The 22,087-nt window shown below is 43.5% G+C and overlaps 1 protein-coding gene across 1 annotated transcript in view; it reads right to left on the minus strand.

The window, feature by feature from the left end:
- Positions 1-17,891: 17,891 nt before the first annotated feature.
- Positions 17,892-22,087, minus strand: part of TIPE3 (TNF alpha induced protein 8 like 3) — a 36,180-nt gene continuing 31,984 nt past the window's right edge. The window contains exon 2 of the mRNA XM_014780717.2: positions 17,892-19,379. Coding sequence (XP_014636203.1) covers positions 18,817-19,379 — 563 coding nt within the window. The 3' untranslated portion in view covers positions 17,892-18,816. The remainder of the gene's footprint in view (positions 19,380-22,087) is intronic.

A 22,087-nucleotide genomic window follows, 5' to 3' on the forward strand; every position in this document is an offset into this window, starting at 1 on the left:
GGGCTGCAGGACCGGGGTTCAGGGGATGCGTGTCTCGACCACGGGCGGGTCGGCTGTCTGAGGCTGGATGTGAGGCTTCACTGTCTGGTCTAGGGGTGCGTGGCTGCCAGTCCCAGAAGCCCAGAGAGGAGAGGGGGCAAGCACCAGTTGTCACACGAGGCTTCCCACGATTCTCCCCGGACCCCACACTAGAGAACAGAGGGGACACAACCGCCGAAGGATTGGAGCTGCTGGAACAGAGCATAGAGTGGACAAGTGGGGGTAATCTTTCCTCTCTCCCTCCCTCCCTCCCTCCTTCCCTTATTTCCTTCCTTTGAGCACCTTTTATAGGTTAGTCACAGTGCTAGGTCCTGGAGCATGAGACTGGGTTCTTGCCAACGGGGAGTTCCCCGTTTGGGGGAAATATCTAGATGGCAGAGTGTAGGGGGTGGGGACACAGGTAACGGCAGGAGCCCCACAAGGTGTTTGGAGGGGACCTTCTCCTTGTAATGTGTAGTGTCTTGGTTCCTCAGGGTACAAAGGAGCTATAACCTGTTACTCTGGACTATTTCTTTCTTGGTAGGATGACCATATAATTTATGGTGGAAAGTAACACACTTTTGAAAGTGAATGAGGGCTTTAAATATAATTTAAATTATATAATTTTTGAAATATTGATCGATAAATTGGTTTATTATATTGGTGGATTAATAAGATAGATAAAATAAAAAGCTATTTCCAACAAATTTTTGGACAAAACCCCACAAATCTATGTACATCAAAGCAAAAGTTAACATCTTTATATTGATTATCTGGTCGTTTAAAAAATAACATAAGCAGCACTATTTTTCTTGGAACATATTTATATTGTTTAGCCATTTCTGTCCCCAAACATGTCACAGGTGTTTTTCCAAAGAATGCATTATAAGATATATCTTATTAATTTTTTTTCTTAAAATTGCCTACAATCTTCTTCAAAGTTGCATTTTGTAGTTAGTAAGTTTGAAATTGTTGATATTGTTCTCTGGAGACCGTAATATATTTTTTAAATTTTAGCAATTTTTAAATTGAGATATAATTCACATAACATAAAATCCATCATTTTCAAGTGTACAATTCAGTGGTTTTTAGTATATATTAACTATGTTGTACTATCATCACTACTATCTAATTTCCATCAACCCAGGGCCGGCCCCGTGGCTTAGCGGTTAAGTGCGTGCGCTCTGATGCAGGCTGCCCGGGTTCGGATCCCGGGCGCGCACAGACGCACTGCTTCTCCGGCCATGCTGAGGCCGCGTCCCACATACAGCAACTAGAAGAATGTGCAACTATGACATACAACTATCGCCTGGGGCTTTAGGGGAAAAAAAAAAAAAAATTTCCATCAACCCAAAAAGAAACCCTGTGCCTATTAGCAGTTAGTCCCAATTTTTCCCTCTCCCCAGCCTCTGGCAACCACTAATGTTCTTTCTGTCTCTATGGATTTGCCTATTCTGGACATTTTATAAAAATGGAATCATACCATATATGGCCTTTTGTGTCTGACTTCTGTCACTTAGCTTAATGTATTCAAGGTTCATCCCTGTTGTAGCATTTAACACCACTTCATTCCTTTTTATGACCAGATAGTATTCCATTGTATGGGTATATCACATTTTGTTTATCCACTCAAATTGATGGACATTTGGATTGTTTCCACTTTTTTGCTATTATGGATAATGCTACTATGAACATTTGTGTTTAAGTTTTTACATGAATATATGTTTTCAATTTTCCTGGGTATATATCTAGGAGTGGAATTGCTGGGTCATATGGTAACTCTATGATGAATTTTTTGAGGAACTGCTACACTGTTTCCCACAGTGGCTGCACCATTTTACATTCCCACCAGCAATGTATGAAAGTTCAGGGCAGCCCAAAATAGGACACATTATAACCTGAGACCAACAGAAACCACTCTACCCGGGCAGGTGACAATGACTGCACCCCCTTATATGTAGCTCTGGCGGTCTCCCTCCAGGATCAGCCATCCAGAAATTCCCCAGAGGAAGGAGTAATGTAAACAAAGTGACCTACAGTGAGGGATTCTTCCAAAGCCTTAAAAGCAGCCATTACCCAAAATAGGCATCGAACACGTTCGTTTATGACTTGGCATAAATACCAGTGCTAGCAATATTATCTTCATACGAAGAGTTGACTTCATAGTGCTTTAGAAAGTTACAACATCATAAATATCTATGAATATGTTATTTCATCTGTTCTCATAATTTGTCTGCTTCAAGAGAGTTCTGGCCAATTTTAGAAGTTTCCATGTAAATATATGAATATAATGGTAAAAAAATGAGACAAGCAGAACAAAATGAGTTCAAGTATCACATTTAATCCACAAATGTTATGATAGAATATGAAATTGTTTTATGGGTGGCTAAAGTAAACCTTTTTTGGTGGGGGAGGAGAGGATGTTATGTATATTGCCACCAGTCTAAAAAGAAAGAAAGGATGCCTAAAAATAGGGAAAGCAAGGAGCAGGCATCTTTAGAACCTCTTTTTTTCTCTAGTTAATGATGTCCGTCTTTGTAAATGATTTGGCGGTGTCTTGAAATACCAGCACATTTATGTACATGTAAATTTATACTGACACTTTAAGAGTAACAAAAAATGTTATTTTACAACATTCCATGCCCTGTGACATGTCTGAAAATGTGCCATAAAAGAAAATTAATTCTGAAATGGAGTTGGTTCCCGTCTATTGTCACCAGAAGTCATTCAGGTGAAATTGAACAGTTTGGGCCTGACTCTGTGAAGGTGTTAATTAAGGGAGCAATTATGGAAGTGGGTTGACAATTACTGCTCACTCCACTTTTCTTAAAAAATATGCGTAGAGTATGATCTGTGATTCTCTCTTCTTTCCTTGAGTCTGGAATCCTCTTCCGCTCCCAGTTACTTTTCCAGCTACTTGGGATTCTGGGGAACTTTCTTGATGCCTTTGATCCCCAGATGTGCTGCAGGTTTGGAGCCGGCAGATTTCAGGTTGAGAAGGTTCAAGCGTAGTACCCAGGCGACACACTGGGGTGGGTTCGGCTGCTGTTTGAATGTCCATGTTGTATATGTAATTGGTGATAGGGTAGATTAAAAAACCACTGATTAGTGGCTTGCTGGCAACTCATTTCCTCCAGACTTCCTCTCAAAGGCTCAAAGTGGACTCAATAATATTATTTCTAGGAAGGTATGGAAGTGGAGGTGGTGAGGGTATTAATTTGGAGAACACATAGGACTAAGAGGAATGCCTAGGTCTGGAAAACTTGGTTCTCCCTCCTCCTGAGACTTCTGTTTAGCAGGAGATGTGGCTTTGGAGAGCGGGTGTCTGCCATATAATCTGCTTTGGAAGTAAGCAGCAACAAATGGGGAATGAAAAGAAAATCTAATGTACCCTTTAGTCTAAAAGTAAAAACCTACACCTTATTTTTCACCAATTCCCTAAATTTTATTTTTTATTTTTTGTAATGGTAGTAGCTCCAGGACCGCTTTGTATAGTGAATACCAGTGATGAATACCTTTTAAACGCCTCCTGCTGGAGAGTTTGTTCTCTCTCGTCCTGGTTTCAGTGGAAACTCAGCAATCTCTGGGCCATTTTACAAAGCACAATTGGGGGCTTACGAAGAAAGAAGACAGAGTTAGATACATTCACAAGTAAATACATCCAACAACCACTGTAAGGGGTGTAGGGAAACATACTAAATATTCAGGAAGGTTTGATGGCTGAAGGTGAGGCACAGTCAACTTATTATAGAACCTGGTGGAACTCAAGGAACCATTTCTGGGATAAACACCCTTATTCAAATGCCACAGACACACTGTTTCCCTAAACAGAGAGACTTGAGACCCAGCAGTTTTTATGCTGGAGCAAAAGATTTGGGGCAGAACCAAAGTTTTAAAGACTTTTATTGAAGAAGTTCAAAGATTCATTGGCCAGCAGCCAAGTGTGGTCTGATTTGTTTGCATTTCCTCTGGGAACTCACAGGCAAGTAAGGAATTGGCCAGCTACGACTGTGAGGGTCATCCACTCCCCTGTGGGCTCTTTCTCCTGGGCATTTACAAGGTGGGGGAGGAGATGCAGGGGGAACCCATCCCCTACAAAGGCCCAGTTCAGCAGCGCAGTCAAGCTGCAGTTCTCTCCTGGGTGAAAGGGCCTATAATCTCCCCTCACATCAACCCGGCATTAATTAGTCCACAAATGAGACCAACATCACTCCGACGGAGAGAGGTGGCAAGGGGAGGGATGGGAGGCAAAACGTCACCACTTCTTCCTTCCACTAGTGATGGTTGGAGGACCTGCTCTAGGCTTGGAGGCATCAAGCATGGGTGCTCATGGACTGATTTTCCTTGTTCAAGTTCTCCAAGATAAGTTTTGCCAAGAATCTTCCAAGCACTCCTGTTGTTTGTAGTTAACTCAGCGAGTTTTGGGAAATTTGTCAACTGGATTTGACTTTAAAAAATGGAAAAAAAAATATTTTGCTGTGGTTTTGAGAGTTAGAGGAGAAGGTGCATGTGCCCCACACATGTGTGTACACATATACATAGCATGGAGATCCCTCTCCTTTTCTTGGGATTTTGATCACAGTGGTAGAAAATTGGGCAAAAATGTGAAAGGATACATGATTGCAAAAAGGTGAGGAGGAGGAGTGAGATAGGTTTAAAGAGGTGGGTCCTTGGTTCTCCTGGACTGATGAATCCTGACATGTGGCCGGTGCCCACTGCTGAGCAGACTCATGACCACTTCAATGGTCTTAACATCCAAGCAGGGGGTGGAGCAGGAAAGCTGGCGGTCATAAATATATAGGCGTGACAGGGCATGGGGCGAGTAGGCAGGAGACCTAAGAGTGAATGTGCCATTGGGGATTCTGAAAAGACGGTGGAGTAGGAAGCACCAGGAATCTGTCTCCCCAGCGAGACAACAATTGCATTGGCAGAATCTGTCCGATGAACTATTTTAGAGCCCTGGAGTTTATTGAATAAGGCTTGCAACTTCCAGGGAAAGGCTTAGATGGTTAATTTTGGTCAATTTCAGCTCTTAGCACAGTAGCAGCTACCCATCCCCCATCCCCAGCCATGAAGCAGGCAGCTGTGCACACAGCTTGCAGGAAACAGGGCAGGCAAAAAGTACCCTGTCCTCCAAATATTGGGGATCTGTGCTCTGATCACTGATTGCTGCTTCTGATCACAGAGGTGCAGATGAAGAGGCAGGTGGCCATTGTTGCTTCACCTGTTGCCATTGTTGCAAACCCCTCCTCCAGCTGAAGTAACTTCCAGGAGATTCAAAGGGCTAGTGCCCGCCCTCCTTTATATTTCTCTTTTTTCCCTCTTTCGGGAGCCAGATATTGAAGACTAGGACATTCAAAGGCAATTGCATATACGGGAAAAATTAGAAAGTGAGTGCACATGCCCAGGGAAAGGTGCAGGCTCAGAAAAGACATGAGAAGACCTTATGTTTATATCTCAGGCTGATTCTGGCTCAGAGACAGCCTACAACAATAAAAAAATAACAATAAAAGCAATAACAAAAGCCAGAAAACCCTGGGAAGGGAGGGAATTCCAGAGTACCACATTATTAGAGTCAAATGTCCAGTTTTCAACAAAAAAATCACAAGGCATACGAAGAAACAGGTAAGTATGACCCATTCAAAGGAAAAAAATAAAAACAGAAACTGTCCCTGAAAAAGACCTGATGGCAGACCTACTAGATAAAGACTTTACAACAAGTGTCTTAAAGATGCTTAAAGAACTAAAGGAAGATATGGAGAAAGTGAGGAAAATGATGTATGAACAAAATGGAAATATCAATAAAGAGATAGAAAACTTAAAAATAAACCCAGAAAACTTAAAAATAAACCCAAAAGAAATTCTAGAGCTGAAAAGTACAATAACTGGAATGATTTTGCTAGAGGGATTCAAAGACAGACTTGAGCAAGCAGAAGAAAGAATCAGCAAACTTGAAGATAGGACAATGGACAACACACTCTTAAAAATAGGACAACACACTCTTAAACAACCAGTGGATCAAAGAAGAACTCACAAGGGAAATTAGAAAGTACCTAGAAACAAATGAAAAGAAAAACACATCAAGCCAAAACTTATGAGATACAGCGAAAACATTGCTAAGAGGAAAATGTATAGCTATAAATGTTTACATTAAAAAAGAAGAAAGGGGCCGGCCCCGTGGCTTGGTGGTTAAGTGAGCGCGCTCCACTGCTGGCGACCCGGGTTCGGATCCCGGGCTCGCACCGACGTGCTGCTTCTCCGGCCATGCTGAGGCCGCGTCCCACATACAGCAACTAGAAGGATGTGCAGCTATGACACACAACTATCTACTGGGGCTTTGGGGGGAAAAAATAAATAAATAAAAAAATCTTTAAAAAAGAAGAAAGATCTCTGTTGGAGAGGACGTGGAGAAAAGGGAACTCTCATACACTGCTGGTGGGAGTGAAAACTGGTGTAGCCCCTATGGAAAACAGTATGGAGATTCCTCAAAAAATTAAGAATAGAACTACCATACGATCCAGCTATTCCACTGCTGGGTATTTATCCAAATAATGTGAAAACATACCCCTATGTTCATTGCAGCATTATTCACAATAGCCGAGACTTGGAAGTAACCTAGGTGCCCATCAAGGGACGAATGGATAAGGAAGATGTGATATATATACACAATGGAATACTACTCAGCCATAAAAAAGGATGAAATCTGGCTATTTGTGACAACAAACAGTGGACAACAATTTGTGACAACAAATGGGTGGACTTTGAGGGTTTTATGCTAGGCGAAATAAGTAAGAGGGAGAAAGTCAAATACCATATGATCTCATTCATAAATAGAAGATAAAAACAACAACAAACAAACACATAGAGACAGAGATTGGATTGGTGGTTACCAGAAGGGAAGGGGGGAGGGAGGAGGGTGAAAGGGTGATTGGGCACATGTGTATGGTTATGGATTATAATTAGTCTTTGGGTGGTGAACATGATGTAATCTACACAGAAATCGAAATATAATGATGTACACCTGAAATTTATATAATGTTATAAACCAACGTTACCACGATAAAAGTAAAAGAAGAAAGATCTCAAATCAACAACCTAACTTTACAACTTAAGGAACTAGAGAAAGAACAAAGTAAATCCAAAGCTAGCAGAAGGAAGGAAATAATAAAGATTAGAGCAGAGAAAATTGAAATAGAGAATAGAAAAACAATAGAGAAAATCAATAAAACCAAAAACTGGTTCTTTGAAAAGATCAACAAAATTGACAAGCTTTTAGCTAGATGGACTAAGAAAAAAAGAAGACTCAAAGTACTAAAATCAGAAATGAAAGTGGGGAACATTACTACCAATTCTACAGAAATAAAAAGGATACAAGTAAGAGATATATATGATGTAAAAGAGTACTATGAACATGTGTACACCGACAAATTGGATAACCTAGATGAAAATGGACAAATTCCTAGAAACACAAAAACCGCCAAGACTAAATTATGAAGAAATAGAAAATCTGAATAGACCTATAACTAGTAAGGAGATTTAATCAGTAATAAAAAAATTTCCCAACAAAGAAAAGCCCTGGACCTGATGGCTCCACTGGTGAATTCTACCAAACATTTAAAGAAAAATGAACACCAGTCCTTTTCAAATTCTCCCAAAAAACTGAAGAGGAGACAATGCTTCCTAACTCCTTCTATGAGGGCAGCATTACCCTGACACCAAAGCCAAACACACCACAAGAAAGAAACTACAGAACAATATCCCTTATAAACATTGATGCAAAAATCCTCAACAAAATACTAGCAAATAGAATTCAGCAGCATATTAAATGGGTCGTACACCATAACCAAGTGGGATTTATTCCTGAAACACAAAGATAGTTCAACGTATGAAAATTGATCAATGTAATACACCACAGTAACAGAATGAAGAAAAAACACACATGATCTTCTCAATTGATGCAAAAAAAGCATTTGACAAAGTTCAGCACTCTTTCATGGTAAAAACACTCAACAAACTAGGAACAGAAGGAAACTACCTCAACATAATAAAAGTCATATATGAAAACAGTTGGCATCATACTCAATGGTGAAATTCTGAAAGCTTTACCTCTAAGATCAGGAACAAGGCAAGAATGCCTGCATTTGCCACTTCTATTCAACATAATACTGAAACTTCTAACCACAGCAATTAGGCAAGAAAAAGAATTAAAAGATATCCAAATTGGAAAAAAAGTAAAATTATCTCTGTTCACAGATAATATGATCTTATATGTAGAAAACCCTAAAGATTCCACAAAAAAACCCTGTTAGAACTTATAGATAATTCAGCAAAGTAGCAGGATACAAAGTTGACACACAAAAATCAGTTGCATTTCTATATAATAACAATGAACAATCTGAAAAGGAAATTATGAAAACAATTTCATTAATAATAGCATCAAAAAGAATAGGAATTAACTTAGCCAAGGAAGTGAAAGACTTGTACAATGAAAACTACAATAAAGTGCTATTCAAATTAACTCAAAATGGCTCAAAGATTTAATGTAGGACCTAAAACTATAAAATTCTTAGAAGAAAGCATAGGGCAAAAACTTCATGACAGTGTATTTGGCAATGATGTCTTGGTTATGACACCAGAGGCACAGGCAACAAAAGAAGAAATTGACAAATTGGATTTCATGAAGATTAAAAAAGTTGTATGTATCCAAAAACTCTATCAACAGAGTAAAAAGGCAACCCGTAGAATCTGAGAAAATACTTGCAAATCATAAGTCTGATAAGGGATTGATATCCAGAATATATAGAGAATTCCTAAAACTCAACAACAGAATCAACCCAATTCAAAAATGGGCAAAGGACTTGAATAGATATTTCTCCAAAGAAGATATACAAATGGCCAATAAGCACATGAAAGATGCTTAACATGACTAATCATGAAGGAAATGCAAGTCAAAACCACAATGAGATACCATTTCACACCCATTAGGATGGCTACTAGCAAAAAAACGGAAAATAAATGTTGGCAACAATGTGGAGAAATTGGAACTCGTATGTACTGTTGGTGGGAATGTAAAATGCTACAGCTGCTGTGAAAAACAGCATAGCAGTTCCTCAGAATATTAAAAATAGGATTACTATATGATCCATCAATGCCACTTCTGGGTATACCCCAAAGAATTGAAAGCAGAGTCTCAAAGAGATTTTTGTACACCTATGTTCATAGCAGTATTTTTCACTATAGCTAAAACGTGGAAGCAACCCAAGTGTACATCAATAGGTAAATAGATAAGCAAAATGTGGTATATATGTACAATGGAATATTATTCAGCCTTAAAAGAGAAGGAAATTTTGATACATGCTACAACATGGATGAATCTTGAGGACATTATGCTAAGTGAAATAAATCACAAAAAGACAAATACTGTATCATTCCACTAATTATGAGGTACTCAGAGTAGTCAAAATCATAGACAGAGAAAGTAGAATGGTAGTTTCCAAGGGCTGGGGAAGGTGGGAAATGAGGAGTTATCATTTAATGGATATAGAGTTTCAGTTTTACAAGATGAAAAGAGTTATGGAGATGGATGATGGTGATGGTTGCATAACAATGTGAATGTATTTGATACCACTGAACTGTACACTTAAAAATGGTAAAGATGGTAAATTTTATGTTATGTGTATTTTATCACAATAAAAAAAGTTGGGGGAAAAAAGTGAATGTGCTTGTCATTGTGTGGAGAAGCAAGAAGGAAACACAGTTTAAATTCTCTGCCCCTGACAAATAAATGATGAGCAAATGTGCCTCCATCTACATAGAACGGAGAGAAGCACTCCATTGTTTTCTAGGCACTTGAGCTTGGGGCGTAGCCAGGATATGGCCTGGTAACCTGAACCATCACTTGGCTGATCTCTCCAGAAATGAGCTGCCATTGTCAGATTAGAGGCAGGAGGTCTGGGGCAAGCCCTCATGTTTGCAGGGCCTTACTCAACTCTGGCCAGGAAGGGCCTGGCATACCAGCATCTGTAGTCCTGCCCTGTGCTAGGGGACCCACAATGAGGAGGACCTGGCTTTTTGGGGAGACCTATGAGCACTCACCCCCACAACATGGGTGGAGCCCCCCTCATTCCTTTTTTTGCTTCATTAAGGTCCCTTTCTGAGAGGAAGCCCCTGTCTGTCTTCCTTTGGCAAAAAGCCAGCTCCCCTCTCCTCAAAGAGAGCTTGGATAGGGACCATTGAAGGGGTGTGGTAGCCCTGATCAACTTGCAACCGCATAGAACCAAACATCCATGTGCCTGGGGTCCTCTCCCCTGTGTCTCCGTGTGTCCCTGTGTGCCCCTGGCTCCTCTCCCCCTTCTGTCGGGGAGTCCCATGGCTGGCTCATCTGAGCCCAGGTTCAACTTTTAGACCATTTCTCCACTAGCTGAAAGAAAGGCAGGTCACCTGGGGGGCTCTTTCTGCTCCCTTTTACTTCCAGGTTCCAGGAGCGACCCTGCCCCTCACTGGTGTTTCCAGGTCATCCTACATTACTAGAGAGGGGGTCTTGGAAAGAAAAGGGCCAAAGAGGAGTCTAGCAGAAGATGCCATCTTTAATGTGCCCCTGAGGGACTCTTATTCTTCCTGGAGCAATTGGACCAATTATAATTTTGGAAATTATATTTCCAGATCAGCATCCCAGGTCATTGACCTTGGAAGAAAATTTTCAGAGAGCTACTTTAGAAGGTAATCAATTAATTGAGAGAGGAGAAATAGAAAAAACAACGAATGTGAAACTCACGGCATTGCCAGGACAGCAAGGGTCACCTCGTGCCACTTTTCCCGTGGTTCCCATGGCTCTCTGTATTGGAGATAACTGACGATGTCCACTGCAGTGAAGGCAGCTGTCTTTGGGGCACTTGCAGCTGGTGAGGACAGGGCTTATGACAGTCCCAGAGTGATGGAATACACGAGGAGAACAGCGAGTGCCCCGGGGGTGCCTCATGGACACAAAGGGAGAATGGGATGGACTCAGTCTCAAAGCTGGAAAAGGGAGGATGTAAAAACAATTCATGGGGAATCACATTCTCTTAGAAGCATAGACTAAGAAATGCAAAGGACTTCAAGTGGAGCTCTCTATACTAGAGTCAGTAAACTTCACTTGTCTAAAAATGACCAGGGGGCTTTTTCACAATGCAGATTCCCAAGCCCCATCTCCAGAGATTTGACTCAGATAGTTTTGGGGGTGGACCCCAGCATTCTGCGTTTTTAATGCAACCATCCCCTGTCCCCAGGAATTCTGATGCAGGTGGTTCGTGGTCCTCACTTTGAGGCCCTCTGCCCCATGTGATGACTGAGCTCCTTCTGTGGCTCCTCCAGCACATGGCCATTGACTCTGTGTCCAGTGATGGGGTGGCAGGATGATGAGAGTGCTGCCAACTCAGGCGTCTCTTGCAGTCAGCCCGGTTGTCATTACACTTAGCCAAATCTACCTCCCGGCAGCGGCCACCCCTGTTAAGAGGCTGAGGAGGCTTGTTCTCATGGGAATGACACAGATGAGGCTTGAGGCTCAACTTGGTTCAGCACAATGAATCTTATTAGTCACACATGAGATTTTCTTGCTCTGAATCTATGGCCATAGTGCAATTCCAATATTGAGAAATTATTATTTGTGATATTTATGGAGGAGGTGAGCAACTTTTATATTGCTAGTAAGGTCTAAGGGGGGAGGCAGGGGATAGCTAAAGGGTATCAGGTTTCTTTTTGAGGTGATGAAATGTTCTAAAATTGAATGTGGTCATGGTTGCACATATCTGTGAATATAACAAAATCTATTGAATTGTACACTTTAAATGGGTAAATAGTTTGTTTTGTGAATTGTAACTCAATAAAGCTGTTTAAAAAAAAGTCAGTTCACAACATTGAGGTGCATGGAAAACACTAAAGACACATGTTAAAGATGTTTCAAAGAATGCAAGTTGTGTATATGAATAAGGATAGTGTTATTTCAGTGACACAATGTGTTCACTGCCCCGGGGTGCATGGAATACACTAAGTAAAGGGACATGTTTTAAAAATGTTTCAGACGGTAGAGGGAAAAAAAGGTCTGAGAATTCCATAAAATGTCCCATTCGTTGGGGGAATTTATTAATATATTTAAAAATAATTCTGATAATTCCTGTGATATTTGATTCAAATTAGTAATGACTTATTCATGACTTTGCTTATTACCCTGTTATCTCTACAGAAGTACAGTATTGGAGTCTGACATAGTTCAGTTTGAAATGTATGTCTCAGTAGAGGGTCGGTCCTGACGTTGAATCCCAGTGGGCTCCAGCTAAGTTGGTGACTGGCTGACCACCTGGGCCCACATTGTCCAGTTCTCTGGTCTTCATGGAGTCCTGATTTTACCTTGCATTTTCTGGCTTAAAGCTTTTCCTTCTGAAATCATGAACTTAGATCTATGATCAAAAGTCCTGAAGGGGATCATCAAGGAGCCATTTGTTAGTCTATTTGGCAGCTATTGCTATATATATTTTATACTTATATTATATATATATATATAATGAATATATAATTCACTATGTGTCACTATTCATAATAGCTTTCCTTCTAAGAAACCTACAATGCAGAAGTGCCCCAGAGCATCTCTCCTATGATGCTCAGAACACAGAACTATGGAACTGGAAGGATTCTTAGAGACCTTGTGCAACTCTCTGCTTTTACAGTTGAGGAAACTGAGGCCCAGAGAGGTGAAGGATAAGGAAATCACCAGGTAGCGGGCCAGCTGAGACTAAACCTTCTGACCCGTGGCTCGTTCCACGTTCTAGGCTTTGTGCTGCCTATGAAAGCTGAAAAGAAAACAAAACTCAAAATACCCATCTCCCCTGTCTCCCCACACCAAACCCAACAATCTGTTTCTAAAATCAAGTTGTAACTGTTTCTGGAACACAGAGCAGGGGCAGCCCCGTCCCCAGCAGTGAGGGAATATGACCCTCTCGGCTGGGAAGCGGCTGCTCTGAGAGGTGGAAGGAACCCAAATCACTCCTGGAGGACTAGGCCACAGGCTCTTCCTTTACAAGTGACAGAGTCTGGAAGAGCACTTCTCTCCCTCCACAACATAACCTAATTGCTGCCTCCCCACTAGCCTCCAGCACTCACTCTGTACCAAGCTCTGGCTCCCACCCAGCCCCTCTTTGAGGTGGAGCCAAACCCCAGACTCCCTTGTCCTAGGAAGCAGTCCAGAATGGTCTTAGCAGTCAGCAAGGAGGAGCTTTATACCAAAGCCTGGGGGGCCTGGCTGCCCAAGCTCTGGCTGCTGGGGTGGGCAGCCAGGACCCCTCCTCTGTAGAGACCTGCCCCAGCTCAGCAATGGAAGCACAAGGAAAGGAAGGGACAGGTTGGTAGCTGCACTGAGGTGCTGCTGGGGGTGGGGTGTGAGAGAGTCCTTGCTCTGGCTGACTTCTGGGACTGGGAGGAATTCAGTGCCTCCAGTATCCAAGTGCCATGTGCCTTATTCTTAAATTCAGCCAAGGAATTCGCTCCTGGGATCCTGAACGACACATACCCTTGACACCTGGGACTCTGCACTCCAGCAGGTGAAGCTGGAACTGGGATGGAGTGTGAGCGGGTACAGGTGACTTTTCTTCGCAATGAAGCTTTGCAAGGTTTCTCCTCTATTCCCTTCCTTGAGAGGAACAGTGCCGGGTGTGTCCAGCGATGGCCTCTCTTGTACCTTTGAGATTTGTGATTAGAATTGCCAAGATGGACTGGCCAATTCTCTGATTTATATGTAGTACCTCTTCCTGGCCAGTTTTCAAAGGGCAGGCAGGACATGTGGGAGGCCCCCTCTTTCTGCAGCTGGTCTATGCCTCAGACGCTGGTTCACCCCTCAACCTTTGGTCTCTCACAAATGAGTCACCATCAAGGGTAGGGTGACACTCATTCATTCTCTGCAAGCCTACACTTTCATATGTTGTAGTAATGTTTCTCAAAATTGAGAACTTATGGACCCCCAACCTATGCCTGCAGACCCAGGGGATGAGGATGCCAGGCCTAGTTGGAGAAATACATTCAGTTAAATTCTTTTCTTTCACTTGAGTTGAACAATCAGCATGAATGACATTGTAAACACAGAGAAACTCAGACCCTGAAGCCAGATGCCATCACTTGCCTCTAAAGTAGTCATCCCCACATGATTCAGAAGGTACTTGTGTTGATTTTGATTTTTTTTAAAAAAAGTTGTCAGAATGAAACAAAAATCTATAACTTCTTTTAGAACTCATGGTCTCTTCCCTCTCCTCCACCCTATTCCCCTAGAACTCTCAAGGATTCCTAGATGCCATTTTGAGGAACAGGGTTGTAGAAGAGTCCTTCCTCCTAACAAGCAAGACTTCCCTCCAAGGAAACAGCAGGAGGTGGGCCGGGTCTGTGGCCCCACAGCAGGGTCAGACTAAACAAAGGAAACCCACTGACCACACAATTCTGAGTTGGGAGGGCATTGGTGACCCTCTCCTTCAAGGCCATCTAATTCATGACCCTATTGTCAACATCTCAGTCCATTATTGGACAGCTCCTGCTAATGCAAAGTTGGCTGCCAAAGTTGGCTGATCTAGAATTTTCACTTGATTGGTTTTGCTATTGACATCTGGGGCCATGTTGAATTAAAAAAAAAAAGGCCCCAAAGATTCTGGGGCAGAGGGCATGTAGGCCTGATTTGAGCTCCTTTCTTTTTTAATATAAATGGATACAAGAAGTTCATTGGAGCAGCCAGTGAAAGCACTGATTTGCTTCTGAAAAATGTACAGATGGGGGAGATGGGAGTTTGAAGGAGAAGCACAGATGGAGAAGTCTTTTCATTTTGATTTGTCACTGAGCAGAGACCTGGAGTTGCTGAGGGTGTCAAGACTCACAGCTGCAAACACAGGGAGCGTGTGGACTAAGTGATGTGGACACACGGCAGGCACAGGCAGCAGGGCATGTGTTTCCGCAGCTTTCAGATACACGAAGCAGGACACGTAACCAGGAGTGGAGTGTCCCCCTGTGGGGACAGAGCTGATTGCTCAGGGATGGTTGAAGACTCAGTGATGTTTCCAGGTGACAAGCTGCTCCTTAAAGAACGAGTCCTGTCTCTGCTCTTGTTTGCTGAGCCAGGCACTGCTCTCTGAAGCTTGTATGGGGCTGGATCAACTGAGTGATTTTGTGCTGTTGCTTCTTCTTCTTTTTTTCTTGTGAGGAAGATCAGCCTTGAGCTAACATCCGTGCCAATCCTCCTCTTTTTGCTGAGGAAGACCGGCCCTGAGCTAACATCTATTGCCAATCCTCCTCCTTTTTTCCCCCTTTTTCTCCCCAAAGCCCCAGTAGATAGTTGTATGTCATAGTTGCACATCCTTCTAGCTGCTGTATGTGGGACGCCACCTCAGCATGGCCGGACCAGTGGTGCATCAGTGCGCCGCCCGGGATCCGAACCCCGGGCCGCCAGTAGCTGAGCGAGCGCACCCAACCGCTAAGCCACGGGGCTGGCCCCCTGCTGCTTCTTTTGAAATCAGTTTTCTTTTGGGTGCCACCTAAATGTAGATATTCCACATTCGCTTTTGTGGGTTCTCATTATCGAAAATTTTGTACAGAGTTCTAAGCACAAATGCACATCTACAGAGTCCTGTTTTTGAAAGCATCTGCTGGCCACTGTCATATTTTTTCCAGCCAAAACAGCTTTTCAGGGCCACGAAGTGACGTGGTTGAAGTCCTCAGGATAAACCAATAAAGACATTCTTTCTCTGGCCACTAGATTGTTATGCAAAGTATTTGAAATTTGTAAGCTTTTCAGCTGGTTGATGCTTTTTTTTTTTTTTTTGTGAGGAGGACCAGCCCTGAGCTAACATCTGATGCCAATCCTCCCCCTTTTTCCTTGAGGAATACTGGCCCTGAGCTAACAATCGTGGCCATCTTCCTCTACTTTATATGGGACGCCGCCACAGCATGGCTTAACAAGCGATGCGTCCGTGCGCGCCCAGGGTTCCGAACCTGCGAACCCCAGACTGCCGCAGCCGAGCGCGGACACTTAACCGCTTGCGCCACTGGGCCGGCCCCCAGCTGGTTGATGAAACTCAATAATCACTTGAATTTACATGCCAATGGTGTGTTTGAAACATACACATAGGATTGGTTTTGGCTATTTTTAGAGGCTGTGGTGGGTTACTTGTACATGGGTAGCCCAACTCCCCCAGGCTACTGTTGATAAGCTTGAGATACACCCAGCTGACCTTGCAGTAGAGAGCCCCTCAGCTGCCTCAGGGTGGGGAGGCCTAAGGCAGTAGAACATGTTTCTATCTACATTCTGCTGTTGCACTTGCTGAGACCTGCTGGTGGAAGTGCTGTTCTATCTCTGACCAGAACACAGAGGGCCGGTTCCTTTAGAGACTCACAGGTTATCAGGACCCGCTCAGCCCTCCTCTGCTGCCACTGCTGTGTGCTGCGGCCTGCGGAGCGGGCAGTACCTGTAATCCTCTTTGGCTGGGGATCCCCCTTCTTCCCTGCTGTGTCTCAGATGGACAGAAGACACTTCCACCCATTCCTTTTGGGTCTGAGTTTTCTGGATAGGTCCACCAACTTAGTGAAAAAAGAACCCGCTTCTAGAACCATTCCCTCAAAGTAGAAAGCAGTTATTATTTTTTTTATTTTTGTTTTTTTTTGTGAGGAAGATGAGCCCTGAGCTAACATCCATGCCAATCCTCCTTTTTTTGCTGAGGAAGACCGGCCCTGAGCTAACGTCTACTGCCAATCCTCCTCCTTTTTTTTCCCCCCTTTTCTCCCCAAAGCCCCAGCAGATAGTTGTATGTCATAGTTGCACATCCTGCTAGTTGCTGTATGTGGGACGCTGCCTCAGCATGGCCAGACAAGCAGTGTGTTGGTGCGCGCCTGGGATCGAACCCCAGGCCGCCAGTAGCGGAGTGCATGCACTTAACCGCTAAACCACAGGGCCGGCCCCTAGAAAATTGTTCTTAATCAGACGAGTACTTCAAAGCAGGTATTGAGGACTCTGTATGTGAAAATTTGGCCAGTGCTGGGATGCTAGCTGCTTAGTGGGCAGGTGGGAAGGAAGGAGCCTGCTGCCTGCAGCTTCCACCAGCACTGCCCAAATGACCAACAACCTCTCCAGCCCAGATGTGCACAGGGCTCCATTGTTCCATCCTCAGGTCTGCAAGAGGAGCTAGGCCATGCTTGTCAAATGTGGAGAACAGGGGCTGACAACTATTCTCTATTCCATACTGGACATCCTTCCTATGAACTAATTTTGAGTGCTGGTGGCTGAAGAATTTACTGGATGGTTTGTACGGATGTTAACACGGGAGCCAGTTGAGGCTGAACGGCCACTGGTAGGTTCAGTGGACATGGTTTCACACTTTCTCACAAACCATCTCTCCATGCTCTTGCTAGAGCGAGACCACGGGGTGGGATGAACAATGGGGCTGAGCTGATGTATTTTTACATTATCATCAGATACGAGAGAAGCACAGCAGGACGAGAGGTGATGCAGGAAGAGCAAGTCTCTTAGTGTGGCGTCCTCCAGACAACATTATAAGGCAATAAATGCATCAGCCTGATGTTTGTTAAGACTATGATGAACAGATGTCAGGAGCTACAGTGTGAAAGCGAGGCTGTGAGACAGAGAAGGCGGTCACCGTGTCCATGAGCTAGCCCCCCAGTGACCCCTGTACAGCCCTACCCCATGGCGCTCTCCCTGGGGCCCCTTCCCCTTAGGGTCTGAGTGCACAGCTCTTACTCTTCATTTTTTTCCTCCTTTCCATCCTTTATTCTTAACACTGGATCTAACTCCAGGAATTTTATTTTTAATAAAAAGGAATTTAACTTTTGAATCACAACTCCAAAACCTCTTGTTTGAAGGGTAGTTTCAATTTATTAATGAACCAGATAACAGCACAAAATGACTGTGGAAGGCCAAGACAGACAGATAGGGGTTCATTCTGCCTGACTCTCCCGTGCATGCTGGAATAAATCCTCCCTGTGCCTCACGGATGATGCCCCTTTGAAGGGGGAGGGCCAGCACTGCAGGGGAGCAGAGTTCTCTGCTTCTACATTATGGGTGGGAAACTCTTCACCCTCCCAGAAAGTTTCCCTCTGCAGGATCAGAAACCTAAAAAACACAACTCTTGAAAAACATTTTTCCAATTTGCAGCTATACTTTGTCACACCTTTGGATTCATTTTTGTTCTGTGTGAAACAGCACATCTAGAGACAGATTGCAAACCCAGCCCATTAGATACTATTGTTCTTTTCTTCTCTGCTGCTTAATTTTCTAGATCCAGGTTGAAGAGATCCACATTCCGAAGAGAAAATAATAAGACTTTACATCAGCGTTTTCAAAAGCATGAATATGCATCATCTCATTCGATCCTCACAGCAGCCCTGGGAGGCAGGCAGGCAGGCATGATGGTTCCAGGATCTAAAGGACGGAATTGTAGCTGGTGGAGCTGGGACCAAATCCATGCCCTCCAACTCCTGGTCCAGGGCTCCTTCTACTCCACAAGATGGACTGAGCTCATCTTGATGAGCAGAGCAGCCCTTCTGCTTACAGTAGATGAAATGTCTTTTGGGCTTGCAAACAAAGGTGATGTTAAGTGAGCTCATCAGTGAGCTCAGGGGATAAACACACCCAAGCTCAATTTGGCATCAACATCAGAGGGATGAACAGGACAGAACATGGGCATCTTCGACAAGGGTTTCTTCTTGTTTTCTTGACTCTCACTGGGACCATGTTGGATGCTGTAACTTGAACGCAGCAAAGTCCAGAAGGAGGGAAAGCATTCAAAGGACTTTCTCATCTAGCAATTTATTGATTCCTTCACAAATCCTCTTGAGGTTGGGCCTACAGTCTCCATCCAGACTATAAAGTGTAGAGAGGAACTCCACATCGGCAAAGTGGTTGAAGACGTGGTTGATGCGCCCGTGGGTCCTGGGCGTCAGGTGTCGCTGCACCAGTTCATGCACCAGGTCCTTGCACTCATGTAGGAGCTTGGAGAGCACATTCTTATCAAAGGTGTATTCCACCTCATAGAAGCTGACAATGGTCATGGCGGTCTGGTTCAGCTTCTTCCTGAACTTCTCCACGATAACAACCTCCTCCTGGCTGAACTGGTTGTTCCGGTAGAGGATCCCAATTTTGATCGCCACCTTGATTAAGTCTTTCATGATCTTGTGGGCTTCCTTCTTGTTGTGGGTGTGCTCTTTGGTGACTTTGTAGAGCTCATCAAAGATCTCACTGCTGGTATCATCAATCAACATGTTGGCCATGGTTTTGCTGGCTATTTTGCTCAGAATCTTCTTCTGGGCTTGAAGGGCAAGGCTCTTTGAACTAAAAACATCGGGACCTATAGTAAGGGAAGAAAGAAAAGTTATAGGAATATGAGACCTGTTTATTATGTTTCTACAAGTGAAACACACTAATTTGAACTTATGTTCTTAGAGCAAAAACTCAGGCCTTTATCGCCCACAACTTCCTAACTAAACCCCACCTCAGCCCGGGGTTTCTCCACTGTCCTCTCTCTCCACATGACGGTTGATTATCCCCTTGAACTTTCTTTTTTTTTTTTTTTAAAGATTTTATTTATTTTATTTTTTCCCCCCAAAGCCCCAGTGGATAGTTGTGTGTCGTAGCTGCACATCCTTCTAGTTGCTGTATGTGGGACTCGGCCTCAGGATGAACGGAGAAGTGGTGCCTCGATGCGCACCCGGGATCCGAACCCGGGCCGCCAGCATCGCAGCGCGCGCACTTAACCACCAAGCCACAGGGCCGGCCCCCCCTTGAACTTTCTAAATTGCACTCTTCCCACCTCTTATCCAGGCAAGTGGTCTCCTCTTGTCCAGGCCAAATCTCACCTTTTTAGATTTACTTCATGCATAAAGCCTTCCCGACTCCATTAGCTCACAGAGAACTTCCTACAATAGCTGCTGCATTGGAAACCATTCAGTTTTGCAAATTATATAGGAGCAAATTGTTGCTTAATGACAAGAATGTAGCACCAACACTAACCCCATTCCCAGGACAGACATAGGTGGTTGATTATGGTCATTTATTTGACTGAGTCTCAGAATCCATATTTCATTGAACATTTGATATCTTTGAAATTGGGATGTGTCTTAACAGTCACTGTTGCCAGGTGGCAGTTGTGCTGGGGTTGTCATGACCTGCGTGTGCATCAATTTACACAACAGGAGCCAGAGATTTGGGAGAAAAGTCAAGAGCACTCTTGTAAGAAATGTTGCCTCACTGATGCTCTCGATTGGCATAGAGAAGCGCACTGTGTGGGAAACAGAGATATCAACAACTCCAAGTCAAAGATGCTTCCAATGAGTAGTACCCTGAATGTGAAGATGCTTAGAAAACCAAAGCCAGTTTACTTCCCTGTTTCCACCTTATGAATGAACAAAAACAAAATATGTTAAAAAATAACACTATGTCTAAGTAAGTCCAAAAAGGATCTTTCAATAAGCATACAGTAGTCCCCCCATATCTGCAGTTTTGCTTTCTGTGGTTTCAGTTACCCCTGGTCAATCGCAGTCTGAAAATAACGCTACTTCACAATGTGTATGTCATTCACCTCACTTCATCTCATCATATAGGCATTGTATCATCTCACATCATCACAAGAAGAAGGGTGAATACAGTACAATAAGATATTTGGAGAGAGAGACCACATTCACATAACTTTTATTACAGTATATTGTTATAATTATTCTATTTTATTATTAGTTATTGCTCTTAATCTCTTACTGTGCCTAACTTATAAATTAAACTTTTTCACAGGTATGGATGTATAGGAAAAACATAGTATATATAGGGTTCAATACTATCTGCAGTTTCAGGCATCCACTGAGGGGTCTTGGACTGTATCCCCTGCAGATAAAGGAGGACTAGTGTAAAACAAAAATTATAAGTAATAAGAAAGCAATAATTCACAATTTAATGGAAAGCATTTTTTTTTCTTTCTTAAGAGCACATAAAACAGCATCTTAAATTGATGGTGTCTTAGATTTGATGAAATACTCCATGAAGTCACCAATTAGCTGGAGCTGACATTTGAAATGAAACCCACTGGCCACCGTTGCTCTATCTACAGTATGTGTGCATATCATTCTTGTCTTCCCAAGGAGATGCCAGTTGCCTGAGAGCAGAGACAATGTCTCCCACAGCATCTAGCTTGGTTCGGGGCACAGGGGTGGAATGGTGTCTGCTAAGTAAAATACCAGAGAAATACTGCAGAATCAGAAAGTAGTAAAATATAGTGCAAACACATACTAAAAAAATAATTTTTCTTTGAGAATTGAGGGCCCACTAGGATCCCTAGAGCTTTTGTCCAGTGCTCGGTGGCCACATGGAAGTGACAGATGTGATAGGCAGAGGGGACAGACAGACGGCCATCTACGCCAGCTTCTGCTATCCTTGTCTGGTCCCTCCCCATCTCATATTCCACCCCCTCTGCCCACCCCGGACTCATTCCCTCAGTGGACAGTGACTAATCCCTGGATGCTCAGGTCTCACAGACAGACTCAGTAAACACTCAAATGCAATTTAGACACAGGTCCAGGTGCTTCCTCCACCCGCATGCCGCTCCCCACTGGCCCAGCCTCGCTCCCTCAGCCCTGGGTCCTTCCAGGCAGCTACTTTTGCTCTTGGGCCTTTTCCAGGTGCAGGCCTGAGGGGCATGGCCTGGAGGGGATCGCTGCAGTGGGATCAGCAGAACTAAAGCAGTGGTCGCACGGGCCTCCCACAGCCCCAGGAATCTCGCTCCCTAAAGTTTGAGACCATAGACTCTTCAAGCAACTTCACAGCCAAGTGACCCTGACATGGGCGGAGTTGTCCCTTTAGCCTCAGTGCAAAGAGAACATATGAGTATCTCTTGACTCTTTTTTACGATGAGAAAGCCGGACTGCCTGATTTATGCCCTCCCAGAATTTGTGACAAACAATATCCCTGCCCAGTCTGACCATCTACTATAGTTACCAGACCTTTGTGTGAATAACCTTTATTCTAAAAACATCAAATTCCTCCTCCAAAGACAAATATTTACAAGCATGA

The sequence above is a fragment of the Ceratotherium simum genome, chromosome 3 (assembly GCF_057802395.1).
Source record: "Ceratotherium simum simum isolate JZ-2026a chromosome 3, ASM5780239v1, whole genome shotgun sequence".
Taxonomy (NCBI): Eukaryota; Metazoa; Chordata; class Mammalia; order Perissodactyla; family Rhinocerotidae; genus Ceratotherium; species Ceratotherium simum.